Source organism: Pan troglodytes, chromosome 11 (assembly GCF_028858775.2).
Source record: "Pan troglodytes isolate AG18354 chromosome 11, NHGRI_mPanTro3-v2.0_pri, whole genome shotgun sequence".
NCBI lineage: Eukaryota > Metazoa > Chordata > Mammalia > Primates > Hominidae > Pan > Pan troglodytes.
This window is the reverse complement of record NC_072409.2, coordinates 88,633,648-88,649,652: the sequence shown is the minus strand read 5'-3', so window position 1 is coordinate 88,649,652 and position 16,005 is coordinate 88,633,648. Positions and strand designations below refer to the sequence as shown.

General features: G+C 38.8%; 1 protein-coding gene across 3 annotated transcripts; it reads right to left on the bottom strand.

Annotated features, from left to right (window-relative positions):
• Nucleotides 1–3,250: 3,250 nt before the first annotated feature.
• EQTN (equatorin) lies at nucleotides 3,251–15,734 on the bottom strand. 3 transcript variants are annotated; one of them, XM_528578.5, is made up of 8 exons: nucleotides 15,557–15,734; nucleotides 15,190–15,315; nucleotides 12,896–12,982; nucleotides 10,990–11,076; nucleotides 9,597–9,641; nucleotides 8,250–8,309; nucleotides 4,775–4,928; nucleotides 3,251–3,555 (listed from the first exon to the last, which is right to left on the bottom strand). In XM_528578.5, the coding sequence occupies exons 1-8, from the start codon at nucleotides 15,630–15,632 to the stop codon at nucleotides 3,306–3,308; spliced, it is 885 nt and encodes a 294-aa protein (XP_528578.2). In that variant the 5' UTR covers nucleotides 15,633–15,734; the 3' UTR covers nucleotides 3,251–3,305. The 3 variants fall into 3 exon arrangements, with proteins under 3 accessions (XP_528578.2, XP_016816190.1, XP_003312075.1); XM_016960701.3 differs by having other exon boundaries at nucleotides 15,437–15,729; XM_003312027.3 differs by lacking the exon at nucleotides 10,990–11,076 and having other exon boundaries at nucleotides 15,557–15,730.
• Between the last annotated feature and the right edge of the window lie 271 nt (nucleotides 15,735–16,005).

Below are 16,005 nucleotides of genomic sequence, written 5' to 3'. Positions count from 1 at the left end.
GCCTGAGGGAGCCCTGCTCTATGGAGCCACCACTTGCGCTGTACAATGTTGCTTTTTAAAAACTTGCTTGCTTTCACTGTTGGCTGGCTCTTGAACTCTTTCCTGAGCAAAGCCAAGAACTCTCCCGAGCTGAGCCCCGGTTTTGGGGTTCACCTGCATCACTGTGAGTAGTTAAGGTAGAGGAAAACAAAGCAGTAAAATACATCTATGGGGATGGGGGAACAGAATTGAAAGTCCCCTTTGAGGTTTGGGGAAGAGGATGATTAGGGAGCATCAGCAAAAGGAAATAAGAGGGAGTTTCAGAATGGGGGAGAGACTGATAGGCTAAAAAGGAACCGGTTTTATGATGCCTTCCAGGGCAAGCAGGTCAGAGGTCCAGAAAACCTGTTCAGAAAATGAAGGTTTAGTTATGGATGGCATAGAGGGTCAGCAGTGAGAAACAAGACCTCTCCCAACCAGCACTGGCTGTGAGACCCTCTTCTCACTTTTAGAGCAGGAGAGGGAGGAAAAGAGACCACACATACCAGTACCTCCTGACATTCTTCCTGTGCCCACTCCCCTTCCAGCCCCCTCAAAATACCTTCACTGCACTTTACAAGGCAAACTATGCCAACAGTCTAAGGATGACTAGCCCATTTAAAAATATATAGTTAACATATCTCTTTTGGCCATTTTAGATATTGTAGCCAGAGTAATGCTGTACTCAACTTTGTACAATGCTTTACTTTAGTACCAAAGACAAGTACCACTACTACTAGTACTACTACTACTTTTTACATGATTGAAAAGTGGCTCTTCCACCCCTTTCCAATCAGGAAAATTCTTGGTACCTCCTAAGGAGGGGTGGAGAGAAAACGTGGGAATAGTTGGTTATCAACCTCGCTCCAAGCCCACCTGATATTCTCACGTCCCTTTCTCACCTGTGGACTCAACACAACTCCTTTGCACCTGGAGCATCTCCAAGCAACTGCAATCACCTCCCTCACTTTTCCACCAGATCTGCAGGTGCCTGAACTGGCAGTACAAATGCTGGCACCGATCCCTGGAGCTGTCAAAAGGGCACAGAGAAATGGCAAAATAACCGGCAGAGAGTAGCATGGGCTGCTGCTCCAGGCCACCTCCACCGGCGCAGAAACTGTGAGCACCGTTGTCAGAGAGCAGGCAAAGGTGAGCGCCTGACCTGCTGCCTTTTCCCTCAAGGGTGCCGTCTTTTATAGCCCATCACTATTCAAAGGCGGAGCTTCGTAGCTTTCCCAACCAATGGTGAGTGAGACTGGGCGGGAGTCTGCGGCGAAATTTGGGAGTGAAGGACTCTAACAATGGATAGTAGGGGAAGTGGCAGGTGAGAGTAAAATGTGTGTTTATTCTCGTGAGGAAGAAGAATTATAGATACCCAAGCTAAAGGAAAGGAAAACAGTTTCCCAAGAGCTGAAAGAACACCTGAGTTAAGGAACCTTATGTGTCTTGGGTGCTGGGCCTGTGATGATCCTAAAGACTTTTGCTGCAAGTCTGACTATTCACCTTCATGGATCATGGAGAGAACCTCAGATTGGAAGCACATCACAGCAGGTGCTCTTAGGCAATTTATCTGACTTACCTGAACTTCTGGTTTTTGATCTGTAAAATAAACTCACCTTTCATAAGATAGTAGAATTTAATGTGATACAATGTTCTAAAGTGCCTATTATAAAGTAGGTACTCAGTAAATGAAAGCTATTGGTATGGTAAGAATTGAAGAGGGCAATGAAACATGCCCTAAATTCTTCTCCCATATCCATACATATCCAGAAAAGACATGATGCATGTCCCTAAATCCCTCCACTTGAAACTAATTTCTTTTTTTTTTTTTCTTTCTGAGACGGAGTTTTGCTCTCTTGCCCAGGCTGTAGTACAGTGGTGTGATCTCAGCTCTCTGCAACCTCTGCCTCCCGGGTTCAAGCAATTCTCCTGCCTCAGCCTGAGTAGCTAGGATTACAGGCGTGTGCCACTACACATGGCTAATTTTTTTATTTTTTTAGTAGAGACAGGGTTTCACCATGTTGGCCAGGCTGGTCTCAAACTCCTGACCTCGTGATCTGCCCACCTGGGCCTCCCAAAGTGCTGGGATTACAGGCATGAGCCACCGCGCCCAGCCGAAACTAATTTCTAAAAAGGAAACTTTATCCCTATTTTCTGTCTTTGTAAATTGAAATACTTTTGGTATGGATAGCCACAAAAGTCCCTAATAAACTTGAATAAGTCTTTGAAAAGCATTGCTTTTCTTTCAGTGAAACATAATAATCCTGGATGCCTGGGGAAAGAGAGAAAGAAGGGCACTTCAGCTCTAAAAGACTCAAGGTCCATGAGTCCCCAGCTAGGAAATTACCTGCTGGAATTCCCCTCTTCCTCTCTCTTCTTCTGGAACACTGTGTTGTCTCAAACGATTATAGATACTTTAGAAATGGAAAAATATGGCCGGGTGCGGTGGCTCACACCTGTAATCCCAGCACTTCAGGAGGCCAAGGCAGGCGGATCATGAGGTCTAGAGATCAAGACCATCCTGGCCAACATGGTGAAACCCCATCTGTACTAAAAATACGAAAAGTGGCTGGGCGTGGTAACGTGTGCCTGTAATCCCAGCTACTCAGGAGGCTGAGGCAGGAGAATCGCTTGAGCCCGGGAGGCAGAGGTTGCAGTGAGCCGAGATCGCGCCACTGCACTCCAGCCTGGCGACAGAACGAGACTCCCTCTCAAAAAAAAAAAAGAAAAGAAAAGAAATGGAAAAGTATCTTTTCTTTCTTACCCTTTGTCATGTGAGAGCAACACCTGACGACTTTTAAACAGTTCAAGAATGCTAAGAGTTCCTGCCATTAATTTAGTTTCATCTCTTGATGGCACAACTGTTTTGTCAATAAAACATAAACAGGTGTGTTCTTTTTGCTTCAACGGTGGTGAGGGGGCGCATAGGTAGTGGTGAGTTCCCTGATGTTCTCAAAATGCCCCTGGGGAAGGTAAATATCTAAATGTCTTTGTTTTAAAGTGAACCAGCCTAGAGAAAATATCTTTCAAAGTCACTCTCCAGGAATGTTTTTACTTGATGAGCTTCTCACACCTTAAATTATCTTCTTGTGTATTTTCCATTAAATTTTATAACCGAGAGATAATTTGTATTGAGTCTGTCCTCCTTTTAAGACACCAGAATGTTTGTCTCAGCAGTTTCAAACTCATGACATTAACAGAAGACATAAAGAAAGGTCTTTTGATGACAAAATAATTAAAGTTATTTATTCATCAATATGATTTCTTCACCGGGTTCCTTGATTTCTTCACCGGGTAACCGACTCATCGTTTTCATGCATCTCATTATCTGAGCCTATGGAAATGATATCCGTCATTATCTTAGATTCTGATGTTCTTGTGCCTGATCTTCTCATATCTGAAGAAGTGGTACCCAAAAATGTGCTGCTCTTTGCACTCTTGGAAAAGGATGTATCTGAAACACCTTCTGATGGATGAAAGTAAGACATCGTGGCCAGCTCTGGGTTGACGGAGTACTGACTCTCACAACTTTTATAACTGAAGAAGAAAAGAACATATATCAAGAATTGTTTTTAATTGTGTACATTTGTAACAGCTTAGAAAAGCATTCAAAAATTAAAATATACGAATTTTGCCCAAAGTGTTAGTTACTTAGTAACATTATATGAATGATATATAGTTTTTCTTTTCTTTTCTTTTCTTTTTTTTTTGAGACAGAGTCTCGCTCTATCTCCAGGCTGGAGTGCAGTGGCGCAATCTCGGCTCACTGCAACCTCCGCCTCCCGGGGGCACGCGATTCTCCTGCCTCAGCCTCCCGAGTAGCTGGGACTACAGGCATGCGCCACCATGCCCAGCTAATTTTTGTATTTTTAGTAGAGACGGGGTTTCACCATGTTGGCCAGGATGGTCTTGATCTCTTGACCTCGTGATCCACCTGCCTTGGCCTCCCAAAGTGCTGGGATTATAGGTGTGAGCCACCACGCCCGACCCAGTTTTTCTTTCATTGTAATTTGATTCTATGTAACACTTTGAAGCATGTTTCAAATCTCTACTAGAATTTATAAACCAATTTACTAAAACAGTAGAAGTTGCCTTAATAAAATTTAGTAAGAAACATGTACAATGAAATTGAACGAAGGGGAATAAATACCTAGGATCACAGTTTTAATGGACCACAGAAATACACCATTCGTCAAAAACACCACAATGAAAAGAATGGAATTAATGATCATTATGAACATTAAGCAATTCTGTTAGGATTTTTAAAGGTAATCTGTTACACTGCCTGAAAAATGTTAAATAATTCCTTCAATCAGGCTTGAGTTGAATTTAATATTTTTATAAGAAAGAGCCCCTGGACAGGTCTCACAATGTAAAGGTGATAGAGATTGGCTGTTTTTTCAAAGTCTCAAGGCTTGCTTGAATAAAAAACATCAGATGCTAAGCAGATATGCTATTCAGAACAAAATATATTTGCTCCAGGGCTATATAAAAAAGAGCATATCTAGATTCGCTTTATCCTTTCCAATTGACTAAGGTTATTTCTATCTCTGGATGACTACTGGGAAAAAGTTCAAGTAGGATATTCCCTTAAAGACAGTCCCGTGCTCCATCTGAATAGGGTAAATGGAATCAATGTGAATGTCATATGGATGAATTCAGAGGTCACATATTCCTAAGAATCTACTAAAGAGAGGAGGGAGAGAATGCGATGTCATGCATTTGTTGTAAAGACTGCAGAGGTCTGCAGACTTACCTCAGATGCCTCAGTTTGTACAGTGTAGCACTACAGAATGCCAAGAGGACCACAAAGAGGAGGAGGGTCATCAACGAGATTCCCAGCATTATTTTGATCTTCAGATCCTCTAGATCTGGCTGATTTTCTCCCTGTGTAGCATTCACATCAGACTCTGAAAAGAAAGAAAATGCAGTGGAAAATAGGGTGTTCAGTGTGTTCTCCTGAAGGAGTAAAGATTGCAAAGCAAATACAGAAAAGCAAGCCCTCCACCATCCAGAGTATTAACTGGCCGGTCTCCCATCCCGCAGGCAATGCAAAGGAGTAAAGCTACTCTCTAAAGCCAAGCACTATTAACTTTCCTCTTTAACCTTCACAGCAACCCCGAAGGAGCTGTCCTTAGCTCCATTTTACAGTATCACAGAAGTTTCTGTATTTGCCCATAGCACATAGTAAGTGGCAAACGCTGGTTGCAAATCCAGGTTACCAGATGTCAAAATGCATATATAGCAGACTTTCTCTGATTTAATCTACCATGTCTGAAGAGATTATTATTCAAAACGGTTGACTAACACACAAGGGACCAGTCTTTCAGGAGGTAAAGGTGCATGCTCTAGTGCTGCGTCATACACTGATTTTTCTTTTAAGCTAAAAGGGTGGTATAGTGAATGCTTCCTCCATGAGGCTTCAGGGCTAGTTTTGCCATTTTATTACCGAAAAGACTAAACCTAGTGTACTTCACATTACAAAAATAAATAGAATCAATTTATTTAACTTTCTAAAATAAGTTAAATATAAGATTATGTCTGGATCCAGAGATCTCAAGAGTCTTTTTTTAACTAAATCTATTAATGAAATGATAGGTTTACTGCCAAATTTTACATTTTCCTGAATATATATCTGACTTAATAAACATTTAATGATGACAACATGTTATTTCTCCCCTTTACCCCAGCCAACCCCCAGCATCTGCCAACTCAAAAGTTCCAAGGGTTTTCACTATTTTCTATGTAATGATATTTAGGTGATAAGCAATGACAAGCTTCCATGTCTATATTCTCTGATTTTAAAAAATTATAATTGTCAGTGTGTGACCTTAGACTATGAAAATGTATACAGTTGTCAATGACTCTTTTAATGCTTTGAGGCCTGTTATTTCGGGAATAATTAAACAAATTATGTTAAAATGGGCTGTGCTCCTGAATTGCTTTTCTGTCTCCTGAAAGGGTTTTTAATAAAGATGTGTGCTCATAGTACATCTTCTTTATCTAGGTGATGGTCAGAACTAGAGAAGGGTTTGGAATTCGTAATCACTGGAAGTGACAGAAAAGCTAGTTACAAGCGTGGGCAGCTTTTCTCTCTAAGCCTCAGTTTTCTCAACTGTAAAATGAAGATAATACCAACTTCATGGAGTTGCTGTGAAGACTAACATAATAATGTATCCACAACACCTAACACGTAGTATGTGCTCAATAAACAGTAAAATCAATCAAGCTGAATTTAATCACTTAAATATTAAATAGGAGAAATGACACAGTATTTATAAAATGAGCCAGCATTTGTCATTCCTGTTTATAACTTTTCTAAACAAAGAAGAATCACTCAATTTTCTTTTCTTTTCTTTTTTTGAGATGGAGTCTTGCTCTGTCACCCAGGCTAGAGTGCAGTGTGCAGTGGCACAATCTTAGCTCACTGCAACCTCTGCCTCCCAGGTTCAAGTGATTCTCTTGCCTCAGCCTCCTGAGTAGCTGGGATTACAGGTACCCAACACCACGCCTGGCTAATTTTTTGGTATTTTTAACAGAGATGGGGTTTCACCATGTTGGCCAGGCTTGTCTCGAACTCCTGACCTCAGGTGATCTGCCTGCCTCAGCCTCCCAAAGTGCTGGGATTACAGTACCCAGACAAATGACTCAATTTTCTTGAAGCGCCACAAGGCAAATGGCCACACTTATCAATCCAGTGCACAAATGAGGGGACAGGTCTTAGATATATCATCATGCTGTTTTTCAACCATTTATTTGTAGGACAGAGGTTTTTTTTGGGGAAATTAATGTGGTTCTTTCATGAAATTTTCCATTCAAATTAGGAGTTTTACTCCTATTAGTATAATTAAGCCATTAAGGAAAACTCTATCCAGCAACAGGAGCTCACATTGATTGCTGGTGAGAATTCCAAAAATACTTTGGAAGATAGTTTGGTAGTTTCTTACAAAGATAACCACTCTCATCTTCCCACCTTGCCCTCCGAAAGTGCTAGGATTACAGGCAAGCCACCCACTGCACATGAACATACTCTTACCACATGATCCAGAAATCATATTCATAGGTATTTACCAAAATGAGTCGAAAACTTATGTACACACAAAACCCTGCACACAAGTGTTTACAATAGCTTTTTTCATAATTGCCAAAAATTGGAGGCAACCAAGATGTCATTCAGTAGAAGAATGAACTAGGGTGCATTCATACAATGGAATATCAGTAATAAAAATAAATGAGCTCTCAAGCCACAAGAAAACATGGAGGAATCTTAAATGCATATTGCTGAGTGAAAGAAGCTAGTCTGAAAAGGTTACATACTGTATGACTCCAACTATATGACATTCTAGAAAAGGCAAAACTATAGCGATAGTAAAAAGATCAGTGGTTTTCAGGGGTTCAGGAGGAGAGAGGAACAAAGGGATGAATTGATGGGGCAGAGGAGATTTTAGGGCAGTGAAACTTTTGTGTGATACTGGGATGGTAGACACGTGATATTATGCATTTGTCAAAACCCAAAGACCTGTATAATACAGAGTGAATCCTGATGTAAATTATGGACTTCAATTAATAATGAATCACTATTATTGGTTCATAAATTGTAACAAAGGTACCACATCATGCAAGACGTAGGGGAAACTGAGGAGGGTGAAATATGGAAATTCTGTACGTTCTGCCAAATTTTTCTTTAAACCCAAAACCGCTCTAAAAATAAAGTCTATTTTGAAAAAAGACTGCATTCTACATATTATTCACTCACCTCCTCCATTTGGTTTCAGGAATAAATGTTACAAAACAGGAAGGTGGTAATGGTCATGTGGGAGGTGTAACTAAAAAAGAATGCTTGGGAACTATAACTCTCCTAAACAGTGAATGTCCTCTCTGAGATGTTAGTCACCATGATACCGCCTTTCATACGCCAGACTTCACTAGGAAAAATATTATCATCATAAAGACACTAAGATGTGTAAGAGTATTTATGTGTCTATTAGTTGAAGTACTTTGGTTCATTTGTTGAGACAGGGTCTCACTCTGTCGCTCAGGCTGGAGTACAATGACATGCCACCGTGCCCATCTAATTTTTGTATTTTTTGTAGAGAAAAGGTTTTTGTCATGTTGCCCAGGCTGGTCTCGAACTCCTGGACTCAAGCGATCCACCTGCCTCAGCCTCCCAAAGTGCTGGGATTATAGGCATTAGCCACTGCGCCCAGTCAATTGAAATATTTTGTTCTTACCTGGAATTGGGTGAAATAATTGATCTTTATCATCCATGACCACTGCTGTTCCATTTATAGCTGTTAAAACAAATTGGGGTTATGGTAAACAACATTCACTTACTAAAATTATTGCCTGTGTATGTATGTGTATGTATAATTATAGTACCCAGTGTGTGTACAGTCTGTTCTCATTATTCGTGGCAGTTATATTCTATAAAGTCTTATAAACACTGTATTAACGAATACTGAACTGTTGCTCCCAGGGTAAATACAGGGTTAGATTCCTGCAAGTCTGGTCACAGCATTTTCATCAACTGATAAATAAATAACCTTGTTTTATGTGTGTTTCTGTTAAAAGATACTTCACTTAATACATATTGTTGATTGATTAACACTGAACTCATAGAAAACAGCACTATAACACTTGCCTGAATGAAGCTTCTCTAACACATATTATCTCCATAAGGAACATCACAGCCTTCTTGCACTTAGGAACAATAACCAGCAATTTAACACTACATTTGGGGGCCATTTTAAACAGCAAAATCATCAACAAAAAAGCACAAAAAATGCAAAAAACGTGGCATTAAGTGGGCAGCAAAAATGACACTTATTTACAGAACGAGAGCTGAATAAAGAAGGCAGAATATTGCCTTGTTCTACTTCAGCTGGGAATGTGTGTGTCAGACAATCAAAAATTTTCAAAGCTCTGCCAATGTCCATAAATGACTGTGAAGGTGTTGCAACTACTGATTTTGGGGTGACAAAGAAATATTAATGAGTAGGTGATACAGAATGCAAACACAGAATATGCAAATAATGATCAACTGAATATGGTATATATTTCACATATACAATGCATATATTTCTGTGTGATACATGCATTACCTTTATACATGTGTACATCCATATATGCACATGCATTTATACACACACGCATAGAAATACTATCTACATCATGGTATACATGCATGCTTACATATTTATGAGACACACTTCTATGCATGCATATATTTCGATATACACTTTGCATTTCTATATGCATCTGTGTGCTTTTGCATGCACTGCTCCAAATACGAAGATGAATGATATTGAGCAAGAATCTTATTGAAAAATTTTAACCATAAATAAATTGAATAACATTTAACATTTGTAAGAAAATAAAACTTTTGTAAAGAGCGAGTAATCAGAAAATGTGTGACACTTTATCACCTTTCTAGGTTTGTTTTGAAGTTTGCTATTACATGTGGCAACAAAATGTTGACTTATTGTCTCAGTATTAGAGGTATTTAGACTGATCTTAGCTCTAAGTAAGATTTTAGAAAACCAAAACTTTTCCCAAGCTACCTAGCTGTATGACTTTACCTTTAGCTAACATTGTCCAAAATGCAGGCACGTTTGGGGTTGATCCTGTTAAAACAAAACAAAACACAACAAGAACAACAAGAAAACAACAGGATAACAAAATAATTTAGTTTGAGTAACATTCATTTGTTTGTTAATCATTTAGCAGTTAAACTTTGAGCTTCTATAATGTGTCAGACCTTGTGGTTGGCACTAACTTATAGAAGTAAACAAGGCTCAGACATTACAGTCAAGGAACCCACCTTAATTTTGGCTGCAGACAAGAATCATTGCTGCTTATGTAGCAGATTAATGAAGGCATTAATAGAAATGCACAGGTGGTATGCACAGGGTTTAATTTAACTTGTTAAGGCCAGAAACCCTTCAAAAGGGAGATGATGTTTCAATATAAGCTTAGAGAACTACCAATAGTTCACCAGGCAAACAAGGTGAGAGCGAGCTCATTCCAGCTGTGAGCAAACACACAATCGTAAGCAGGCTCAGTAAGCTCTGGGAGCTTCAGGTAAGTCTTGAGTGAAGGGTGTGGATGCAGAATGTAACCAGAGTTGAGAGTGGAAAATTTTCACAGTGGCCAGATTATTTCGGAATTGAATGCTTGGTTAAGGAGTTAAAACTTGACCTCAAACTTAGTAGTAAGTTACTAAAGACGTTTAAGAAGGGGAATACCAGGATGATCAGGTTTTCATTTTAAAACACATCAAAAAAGATTTTTTTCAGTAGTGTTAAAAATGCAAACTAATTCAGAATAATTACATTAGAAACATACTTGGATTGCATAAACTGGAGAAAATAGGGTTTCATGTAACGACACGTAAGTATCCATTCTCTTCAATTAGGCCACTTATTCAAGACCTTAGAGGAGAGCCATCCTGGGTTGTTATGGCTCCACACATATTTTATAAGGAACAATATTCTTGACAGGGTAGTAAAATGGTAATTTTGATTTTGCAGCCTCCCACTCCCAACCTCAAATAATCATAGGAAACACTAATAATTGACCCTAACCAGAGATAAGTTTATTCCTCAAGCAGGCAGAATATTTTCCATTATTAGCAAAATAAATTATATTTCAAATACATTCGACATATACTTATATTTATAAATATATGCTAATTTGTAAGTACGTATTTAATATAGACACAAATGTAATACATTTTTATTAAAATAAAGTTCTATTTCTACAAAAGCTCATTTCTTATCCTTTGTCAGGTATACCTGAAGACTGACTCTTAGACATTCACCATTTAAAAGATTTTAGTGACTTTAAAAGGTAGCAGTATAAATTCTTTAAGCATGCTATGGCTTTATGTAATGCTCAGAGTAGTGAAACTTAAATTTTTAAGTCACATAATGATATTCTCCAGGTATGAATACAGTGTAGTAATTTAAATACTTTGAATATTTTTATGAGAGGGTTCGTTAGTAGTTGTTTCTTCTTCAATGGTGGATTTTTCATATGTAGTTGCATTGACAGTTTTATCTAGGAAAAGGGAAAAAGAATTATCAGCATGTAAAAATACTGATGAAACATCTGAGATTAGATATTTTTTAAGCTAAAAATGGAACAAAGAAAAGGAGAGAGAAGAAATGGAAGAGAAAGACATTAACATTTTCCGGAAATAAATGAAAGGAGAAAGAAGAAGGTATTGAAGAATAAAGTTTTTGTGATCATGGGGTGTCTGAGGTGGGATTAATACGACTATAATTTGTGAAAGCGAGGCAAAGGAACATGCGGCCCCGGGCTTTCTTCAGAGGTAAAGAAGATCTCTTGGAGAAGATAATTGGCTCCAGATGGTTCCCTGCACAGGCGGTGAAATGATCCTCTTTGTCCAGAGCAGCTTGGCTGCTGTTCAGTGTAACGACGCAAGAAAGGGAGGCTGAGTATTGAGTGTGCTTGTAAATTGGAAACAGACATTTGGATATAAAGATTTCGGACTACAAATCAAGGGTTTTCAGGTCAAATTTAGTATATATCTCAGTCTGTAATGGGTCCCTCTAGAGGAATGTCACTAAGGGAGTGTTTGGTAACAACTGTGACTGGAAGACCCTTTCTTCAAGTTGATGGCCATTTCAATTAACTGCTTAATACAGGAGTCAATAAAGTTCCATATGGAGTACAGGGCACCCTCTATAGGAGGACTTCTACAGAGGGGCAGAAAAAATTCACACCAAGCCCACAAACCCATGACAAGTGTCTTGCTGCCAAGGAAAGTTGGGAAAGGGAATCAGTTACTGGAGTTCATAGTGATTCAAGCAGAACTCGAAAAGTGAGTAAGTCATCCTTAAATTCTGCTTTGCAACCCTTATCCTCTGAAGAAAAGCATCTAGATTGCCTCAGTTTCTCCCCCTTGCCTTCAGAGTTTTAGGGACTATACTTAAGCAAGCAACCCTTAGTCAAAGTTATCCGCAGATCTCCATCTTCCTGAGGGCTTGCTCCTCTAGAACGTCCCTACCATGCCAGCAGGTCTCCTTCTGTCAGAGCCCCATTTAAAATGGCAGGAATGTCTTATTCCAATCCCACTTTCCCTGACAATCCTCTGGGGGCCTGAATTGTGGAAATAAAAGTGAGGGTTTTGCAGTCTCTTCCTTGGGTCCTGCAGTCTGTACTCAATAACTCATATCCTAAGGGAATTTGAGGTAGCTGGTCCACTTAAGAGCTGCCCCTTCATGTCTTGTCCCAGACAACTCAAGATGTCGTTTGTTGTGGACAAGCAAGATTCCCGTAAGTGATTTACTGAATTAATATACGCCCTTGAAATGTTACTGTCTCATTTAAATCCCAAGGTTTGAAATTGCTCAAAATATTCCATTATTATCAAGTAGCTTTGTTAATAATTAGGCATTCCTGAGTCTCACATTTCTCAATATTGACATTGCCATAGCTAGAAATATTCTCTCTTCCCCATTTAAAGCTGAAGACAAAAATCAGAAAGGCAAAAAACGTGGGTTTAAGAAAGATGTAAAATTTTCTAGAATCCTAAATTTAGTTATTATTTAATTTTTCTTTCCACATAAACCATATGTATGAGGTTTAGAAATGCAAGAACCTCCCCAGCTTCTGAAATTATCAGTGTAATGGATGTGGAGTCTCAAGTGTATTTGTGTGGGAGGAAGTGTGAGAAAAGCAGAGAGGATGGCCAAGAACTAAGCTGGATCCCAGTCACAGAATCTACTTTAGAGGGAAAATGTTAGTCTTATTTAGGAATGAAGACTTCTTTTCTCCCCAACAGTCTCTATTGCTGTTTTGAAATCCTGCTTTAATGGCTTTTACATGTGCAATGGTGCCTTTCACTTCTTACCGTTTTTTAGAGCAAAATTCAGGTCAGTTGTGGCTCTCACAGGTATTTCAGACTCAGTGCCATTTGGATTTTGTGTTGTGAACACATCTAAAAACAAAAGCAAAAGTCTTCAGCAACTAGCTAAGTCACTTTTTTTCCTTTACCTTTTTCTTCCTCTGAGTTTTTTTCTTAAAACATGCACTAATTAAAAAAAAATTTAAAAAGTTATAGTCATTTTTTTTTCATCTACAAAATAAGAAAGTGGGGCAAGGGTCAAATCTAAAACTCATTGAAAAAAGCCAAACTAGTATCTTTATGCCAAATGACCCTTTCCAAGAAGCAATTATTGGGGAAATTTGTGGAAAAAAATATGTAAGCACATAACAGGTGCTGAAGTAGATTTGTAGATGTGCAACATTATCACTGTTTGTATTGACATTATCAAAAAACCAGGTAAGAAGCATTTACCTGCCCTTGAACCTTCTGTTAGACTATGGAATGAACACTTCAGCTTAAAAAGCCTATCATTTGATAACAATTAAGGTCCCTCACATATACTCAAATTTACACATACACATAAAGAATGCTGCTCTTAAGACTCATTAGTGGAGTTGGCTGCAATTCAAAACTAATGTACATATTCCCCCAACCAAAGGATCAAAGTGAATTGGATCAAGACGGCAGACTGGACATGCACATGTGTCTCCTCTCTCCAAAATTTCATAAGATGATACAAAATTCTATACATACACGAATGTATGTGTATTTAATATTTACATATGTATTCATTTCTCTTTGTGAGAACAAAGAAATTCACCCCAGTGTGTATATGAGAAAAATGTACATGGGAAAAACTGCACATAGACTAAATGTTCTCCCACAAGATAACAGATAAATTATGGACGACACACATAAAAACGGTGCCATTAATATTTCATCGTTTTTGAGCAATTCCTGAGACAGAGCTATGGAAAAATAAAACAAAGTCACAACCCAACACTCATGCCATGAGTTATGAAAGTATAAAAGTTGAAACACTGGTATCTTTCTAGGGACAGACAGTTTAAAAAAACAAGTATAACAAATGGCCTAATTTCATCTTAGAGTTTGGTTATATTAAATATAAGTTTCACATCAGTAGGGACTTGGTGTTAGACACTTGGCTATAATCCTTGAAAAACATAATGTTTTATCCCTACTTTATGCCATACACAAAAATAATTGGATTTAAAGCTCAAGGTAAAAACAAAAACATAGGCCGGGTGCAGTGGCTCACGCCTGTAATCCCAGCACTTTGGGAAGCCGAGGCGGGCGGATCACGAGGTCAGGAGATCGAGACCATCCTGGCTAACACTGTGAAACCCATCTCTACTAAAAATACAAAAAATTAGCCGGGCATGGTGGCGGGCGCCTGTAGTCCCAGCTACTCGGGAGGCTGAGGCAGGAGAATGGTGTGAACCTGGGAGGCGGAACTTGGAGTGAGCCGAGATCGCGCCACTGCACTCCAGCCTGGGCGACAGCGCGAGACTGCGTCTCAAAAAAAAAAAAAAAAAAAAAAAAACCATAAAATTACTTTTAAAATTCAAGAAAACAATATTTTGGACTGGATAAGGCCTGCTTAGGCAAGACACAAAATGCAGAGATTATAAAGAAATTAATAAACAGAACTGATATTATAAAACTTGAAATCTTCTCAGTTATTAAAGATACTTAAACAGGCTTGGCCAGGTGTGGTGGCTCGCACCTGTAATCCTAGCACTTTGGGAGGGTGAGATGGGTGGATCGCTTGAGCCCAGGAGTTGGAGACCAGCCTGGGCAACATGATGAAACACCGTTTCTACAAAAAAATACAAAAATTAGCCTGGTATGATGGCATGTGCCTATAGTTCCAGCTACTCGGAAGGCTGAGGTGGTAGGACTGCTTGAACCCTGGGAGGTCAAGGCTGGCTGCAGTGAGCCATGGTCATGCCACTGCACTCCAGCCTGGGTGACAGAGCAAGACTCTGTCTCAAAAAATGAATATGATACAATAAAATAAAATAAGCCTTAAAGATAAGCAGCATCTTGGCAGAAAACATTTATTACTTTTACCGTAAAAAGGATTAATATATTCTACATAAAAAGAGCCCTTAAAAAGAAATGAAAATACAACCTAATGGAAAAATGGGCAAGGGTATGAACAGGCAGGTCACAGAAGTAGAAATAAAATACCCAACAAATACAGGGGGAAATGATGGAAATTTAAAAAGGACACTTAAGTGAAACCAGGATAATCAACTTTTGCATATACATTTCTATTCACTTTAAAGACTTACATTGTTTTATATCTTTATAATAATTGCCATTTTTCTCATTAGCAGGAGCATAATTGGGAGTATGATCTTCATTCTTTTCTTCCTGCTTATTAACATCTTCATTTAAAGGTATCACATTAGGCAATGCTAAAAAAAAGTATCACACACCATAGATCAGAAATATGTTGATTTCTTTTACTGCTTTCTTTTTCTAACTGCATTTTTTTCACAAAGGATTAGAGGCAGAGATTTAAAATCTAAAACATACCATAGCTCCAACAATAAAGTTTATATCCTCCTGTAGAAAACTGCCACATACCAATTTTTCACGATTATGGGTCATCCTTCTTACCTACTATTTTTATAAAAGTTGTAAATGCTCTCTCACCTTCAATAGTAGGCTTCAAAGTACTATTTTTTAAGGAAAAAACTCCAGGTATAAAAATAAACAATATAAAATTCATTGGGAAATCGAAGTGATTTATCCAGTAATCTAGTGCGTCTACCCAGAGCCTCCTTTCTGTGGCCCAGCAGGTCCTGTGTCTAACTAGGACATTATGACATCACTGTCAGATGGGCATCAGAATGTTGGTGGGGGTGGGAGTTCCCAACAGCTTTGTGACTCAGTCTGAAGACTGCTTTATCTCAGGTACTATAATGGTTTTTAGTTTTTTTTTTAAATAAACCATTACAAGATTTTCTTTGAAAGTTAGTAAGTGTGTTTTCATAAAAGATTGTTAATTACTCGGTTCTGGATTTTAAAGAACCACTTGCAGAGCACTCGACTCCGTGGCTAGTCGGGGTGCCACTTGTAACCCGCACGGACCTAGGGGACTG